This window comes from Sciurus carolinensis, chromosome 4 (assembly GCF_902686445.1).
Source record: "Sciurus carolinensis chromosome 4, mSciCar1.2, whole genome shotgun sequence".
Classification (NCBI taxonomy): Eukaryota; Metazoa; Chordata; class Mammalia; order Rodentia; family Sciuridae; genus Sciurus; species Sciurus carolinensis.
This window is the reverse complement of record NC_062216.1, coordinates 27477270-27483928: the sequence shown is the minus strand read 5'-3', so window position 1 is coordinate 27483928 and position 6659 is coordinate 27477270. Positions and strand designations below refer to the sequence as shown.

General features: G+C 34.4%; 1 protein-coding gene across 1 annotated transcript; it reads left to right on the top strand.

Annotated features, from left to right (window-relative positions):
- The first annotated feature begins 3691 nt into the window (after nucleotides 1-3691).
- Scrg1 (stimulator of chondrogenesis 1) lies at nucleotides 3692-6139 on the top strand. Its single transcript, XM_053743398.1, is given in 5 exon segments — nucleotides 3692-3779; nucleotides 3782-3831; nucleotides 3833-3871; nucleotides 3873-3931; nucleotides 5933-6139. Coding segments are annotated over 5 exon segments (291 nt in total). The 3' UTR covers nucleotides 5988-6139.
- Nucleotides 6140-6659: the final 520 nt, after the last annotated feature.

The following is a 6659-nucleotide window of genomic DNA, read 5'->3' as shown; positions in this document are numbered from 1 at the left end:
TTATGATTCAATTTACATGATATTCTAGAATAAGAAAATCAATCTGTAACTTCAGAAAGCAGATCATGGATTGCCTGGGTGGGGGTGGGAGATAGGATGTATTCCAAAAGGGTATGAGGAAATTTACGAAAGAGAAACATGTTTATTATCTTGATTGTGGTGAGTTTCATGGGAATCTATACCTGCCAGAACTTCTCAAATTAAATATTTGCAGTTTATCATATGTTAGTTTTACCTCAATTAAGTGTTTAAAATACCTTGCTTACATAGTGGGGTTTGGTTCTATACCCCAATATTTTAAAAAACTTAATGGTTTTGGTGATTACTGTAATATAATGAATGTCCAACAAATGATAACTTTACCTTTCTTGAAGATTAAACTGAAAGAATGTCAGGAAATGTGACTGTTTGTTTTCAGTACTAAATACTGAACACAGAGGCCTCTAGCATTGAGTTACATCCCTAGTTTAAACTTTGTATTTTGAGACAGGATCTCACTAAGGTGCCGAGGGCCTCCTTAAACTGCTGAGGTGTCCTGCCACTTGCAAATCTTCCCACCTCAGTCTCCCAAGTTTCTGGGTTACAGGCATGCGCCAACCACCCAGCAGAAATGTGTCTCACATATCTTACTAGCATTGAAGGAGTTTCTGAGATCATCGATAATCGAGAACTAGAGCACCTCATAGAACGATATTCCCCACCCCAACCCCCACCCTGGAACTGGGAATTGAACCCAGTACATGCTGGGCAAATGCTCTACGCCTGAGCTATATCCTCGGCCTAAAATGCATTTTAAACTATTAAAATTTAACTGTGATCAGCAAAAGGCCCATCGAAAGATATTGGTGCGTGTGTTTATGCTAGATTATGAGCACTGTAACACTAATGTTTTGGTCAGGTAAATCGAAAAAAAATGTCTGATGAAATAGATCCCATTTTTGTCTTTCCTTTTACTAATGGTTGGAGGTAGGAATTAAATTGGATATTTGAAGTTCTAAGAAAATAGATAATCAAAAACCAAAATTACTAGCTCAAATTAGAATGTGAAATAAAGAAAATTTGAACTCATAGGATTATAATGGAGTATTTTACTCTCTAAACATTAAAAAGAAAATTGTAAGGTTAGGCCTGTGCTGTGGTACATGTCTATAGTCCCAGCTATTAGAGAGACTGAGGCTGGAGGAATCAGTGAAAAGCAGGAGTTCAAGAGACTGCACATCATGGAGGAGTCCTGTTTTAAAAAGTTTTTTCCAATATCTTACCTGAAATGATTCATCCTTAAGCTGCATCTAATCACTGAAAAATTCCATACTGAAATTTCCTTTCAACAATTGTGTTGTTTTTTTTTTTTCCGAAGTACAAGATATAAAGAGAAGTAACCATTTGTCCTTCCTCTTTACATGGTAGGAAAAATACATCGGCATCTGACAAGAAGATTAAATCAGAATGACTATGGATTCTAATTCTGATTCCTCCACTATTTTGCTATTTTTCCCTTACTATTATAGCTTGCATTTTCTTCATGTCTGATAGAGAAGTCAGAGAAGGCTGATAACATATATGATGAATATTCCATAGTTATATGCAAATACTCTACTTAAAGAATTATTTCCTAGATGAGGAATTAACCTGCTTGGTATGACCCTCAGGATTCAAATTAGGATTGGTGGTGGAAGCTACAGAAAAATATTTTTACGATAAGGGGAATGTCACTGGAATGTGTTGACTTGGTCTGTGATGGGAATCCCATCATTGTAGGCCCTCAAGGACAGGCTAGATGATTATAAGGCGAAAGTCAAGCTTCTGTTTTCAACTGTGTTAAGATGTAGTAGTGTATTCAAAACATTAGTAAGAATTTGTAATAATGATAGGAACTAAAATAATTCTCGAGGCTTTAAAAACTGAAACTATGAAAATATCTGTAGAATATCATCTGTCAATATCAGCATAAATTAGTTTTGTTTCTGTCAGCACAGGACTTAGGTTCTTTTGGCAATGTTTATTTAGGATGTAAGATATGTACAAGGTGCAGTAGCACATACCTATATCCCACAATTTGGGAGGCTGAGGTAGGATTGCAAGTTTGAGGCTAACCTCAACAATTTAGCAAGACCTTGTCTCAAAATAAAATTTAAAAATGGGCTGGGGATGAAGGTAAAGTACCCCTGGGTTCAACTCCTAGCACCACATTAAAAACGTGTAAAATATACAAGGTCAAGATTCATTTTTTCTTTTTTTTTTTTCTGTCTGTTTTCGGTGGCACTGGAGATAGATTCCAGGGCCTTGTGCATGCTAGGCAAACACTACCATTGAGCTACACCCTCGGCTCCAAGATTCTTTGTATATGATGATGCTATTTGTTCTACCAATTAACCTGAGTTTATACTATCTAAAAAGTGGTTGTTCTCACAGAAGAAGCAGAGCAGATGATTGGAGCAGCATTTGTTTCTCCCCAAATCTAGAAATTTTAGTTCATATGTACACTAGCCAGTGGTTGTAGACAACCATTTACTTGGTGTAAAGAACTTAATTTCATATAAACTGGCTCTGGGCAGCATTGTTGATGCTGTATCATGAGTTGTAGCCGCTATAATTGTGAATATTAACTGAGATAGTGAAATGTGGTGTCTGGTTTTCTATTGCATTTTTTTCAAGTGGAAAAGTTAACTAAATGGTTGTCACTCAAATTGGTGGAGAAATTGTGCATATGCCAATTTTTTGTTAAAACCTTTCATTTTGAACTATATTGCTTTGAGATCTCATTTCAGAAGAACGGCACGAACAGTCTTCAGCCACAGTTGTGATGGTTGTAAATGCTCACAATTGTGCATTCTTAGGGTTTTTTCCACCCCTGGGGTTTGCAAGTTGTTCACTTAAAACATTCTTTTAAATGGTTGACTCTTGTCTGCAAGCCAGCTGAATGGTAGCAACCAAAGATTCCAGTGTCTGAGCATATGAAAGACTCTGCCTGCTTACTGTGCTAGAAATAACAGCATCTAATGTGAAGACTTAAGAAAAAACTTAGTGACTACTAGATTATCTTTAGGACTCTGCATTAACTATAATGTTCTTGGTATTAAAAAAAAAATTTGTCACAGAAATTTAGTTAACATCTTACAACTGAACATGTATGTATGTTGCTTAGATAAATGTAATCACTGTGAACATCTATACGATCTGGGATTTTGTTTTTATTTTGAAATGGGAGCTTTTTGTTTACAAGTTCATTAAAAACTAAAAATTGAAAAAAACAAAAACAAAAACAAAGTGGTTGTTCTCTACTGAATGGACACAGACAAAAATATAACTTGGCTACCTTACTAAATGCAGATTCTATTCCTTACCACCACATCCCCTCCTTGCCATTTTTCATTTTATATATATGAAATATGAATTTATTATATGTTAATATATTATACACATATATTAACATATATATTATTTGTGTGTGTGTGTGTGTGTGTGTAGCCCAAGTACTTGGTTTTTAACAGTCCAAGTGATTTTTATTTGCAGATGGTTAGAAACCGTACTTTGAGAACACAAAGAAGAGTACTGAAAAGACCAACTCCCATCTTTGTATTTAAGAGTTTGTGAGAATGCTACAGAACTTTATCCTCAGAAGAATTCCATCTTTAAAAAAAACTAACACTGACACATCCTGTTTTTCTTTTATCTCAGGTCAAAAATCAAAATGAAATTTATGGTACTTGTCACTGTTGGGATAACTTTGCTGCTAGGAGTCCAAGCCATGCCTTCAAATCGCCTGTCTTGCTACAGAAGATGCTAAAAGATCGCAACTGTCACAACCTTCCAGAAGGAGTAGATGACCTGAACACAGATGGATGTAAATGTCCAGGATCATTTCTGGGATGGGGAAGGGATGTGAGATGATCTGTTACTGCAATTTCAGTGAACTGCTCTGTTGCCCAAGGTAAGAAAGGAAATCATAAAATGTATTGCTATGAAATGTATGCAGAACAAATCTTTTAAAGACATTTCCTTTAAAATAATTTTGCTGTAAGTAATTACCCATTTAAGTAAAATCCTGTTCAAATCCCAGCTGTTTTCTAGAATCATCACCATTATGTAAAGAACTGAATGTTTTTGTTTAAGAAAGAGTTTGACAGAATAAAACTAAGTGAAAACCAGAAAAATAATAACACTTAATTATATTGTGAATTCCCCATCCAGTTTTTACCATAAAAATCTACTGGTAGTAGAATGAACCTCAAGGCTGTCATCTTAAATCAATTGGAAAACCAGTAAAAGATTTTAGATAAAAGATGCTAGTAAACAGTACCAACTAATTAAATGAACAGAAAAAATGAGTAATGGTCAAAGAAAACTTTTCTATTTCCATGTATGGACTAACCAGAAATGAACTAAATATAAGTTCAAAATTGTACTTTTTTGGAAAGAAGATATATTTTAAGTAGAAACCAATAGTAGATAAATCAATAAATATTTTAAGTTCTTGATTTAAAATCATCTTCCTCTAATTATTGAAGAATCAAATATTATGATCTTTGATATACTGAAATTATCTTTTATTTTCAAATACTTTCAACATATGCTGTTATATTTTCATTCTTCTAATAAGCCTATAAGGTAAAAAGGATAGATACGACTATTTTACCAAGGAAAAGATGCAGAGACATGAAAGAACCAGTACTATCCCACATAATTAGCTAATATCAGTCCTAGGACTGTAACCCAGGTATTCAGATTTGTACCCAGATTTATTTTTTTTTCCTCTCTACCAAGTCAGTTGGTTTCAGGTAAGGCTCCCAGAACAAGCTCAGCACATCTGAGTTCTTGAGTTAAAAATGTATATATCACCCGTGTGGCAATCCATGCTTGTAATCCCAGTGACTTTGGAGGCTGATGAAGGAGGCTTTCAAGTTCGAGGCCAGCCTCCACAATTTAGCAAAACCTGTCTCAAAATAGAAAGGACTGGGGATCTGGGGATGTAACCCAGTGGTAAAACACTCCCGTGTTCTATCTCTAGTACTTCCTACCCCATATTATACACATCCATTCTTGAATCCTATCCTACTGAATCTGAAACTCTGGAGGTGCTCAGCGATTATGTTTTAACAAATCATCCTGATGATCCTGATATCTGATCAAGTTTGGGAATTAGTATACTAAATAATACCCAAGAACGGACTTAATTTTTCTTGTGCTATATAAATGAAATGCCATCTATTATTAAAATACAGTGCTTGCCTTTTGTTATTGTATACTTGAAACAAACTTATTGGAATGGAGTTGTATTTATTTATTTATCATATATTTTTTGATTATTTGTGCTAACAGATATAAACAGGAATATGAATATACATAAGTAAATTTTCTTTGATTTTGGGACACTGCTTTCTCAGTAGCAACAGACTTATCTTGCTAAGTACATTTCTAATAAGCCATAATACACATATGCAATTGGATGTTCACATATATACAATTGTATCTTATTCCATGCGTTTTATACATTGCCTTATGTGATCTTTCCAAACCAAAAAGATATTTTTGATATTCTCCTTTCCCTATCAAATCTAGAAATTTATTTAATGACTGAGAAAGTTTTAAATTGTTTCTTATCTGCAGATTCAAACTTCACAGTCCATTTCCATATCAGACAAATGAAACTTTATGCATAATTATAAGGCTTTCAACTACCCTATTTTTTCCTTGTTTTTATATAAATGGGCTGCATGCCATCAGTGGCAAACAGCAGGAAACAGAGTAATTAATTACCTTTTTGATCCTTGTTAGTCCTGTGACCTCATCCTTCCATTCATTCCTTTGTACTTATTCACCTGAAAACAATAGTCATATCTGAAATCCTGTGAATCGCTATCCATTTAATTCAGAAGACTAACATAAATCTTTATTTTCAGCTGAATTTAATTTATATTCTCTTTTCTTTCAGAGATATCTTCTTTGGACCAAAGATCTCTTTTGTAATTCCTTGCAACAATCACTGAAAATCTTCATGTATTCCTGGAGAACACCATCCCAAATTTCCTTTCAGTGTGCTGAATTTCTAGTTTCTATCCAGTGCAATAAAAGAGTCTATAAAGTCTTATTTGCCTAGGTCAGTGAACCTGTGTTAAGCAAGTAGAAATAAAATTAATTCAATTTCTCTCTGTAGATCTCGTTAATTATGGTTAAAATTGTGTTTTGAGAATTTCCATTTATGAGATGTTTACTACACTCTAAAAGAATTTAGTTCTCTAGATGGATGTCGCAATCCCTAATCAAACATTGAGGTTACTTTTAGTTGTTAGTTGACAGTTTTTGACAATGTTTGTTTGTTTAGGCACCAGGGATGAATCCAGGGGTGCTTAACCACTAAGACAGATCCCCAGTCCTTTTTATTTTTATTATTTTTGAGACAGGGTCTAAGTTGCTTAGGGCTTCCCTAAGTTGCTGAGGTTGACTTTGCACTTGAGATCCTCCTGCTTCAGCCTCCTGAGTTACTGGGATTACAGGCATGCACCACTGCATCCAGCTTCATGACCATGTGTATTTAATGGGAAAAAAACAGGTTACGAATTGAACTCATTGGAAGGGAACTAGTATTCTAGAAAGAAGGAAAAGAGGAACTAATAATTAAATGTATATTATATATCCATGCACTTTAAATACATTTTCAT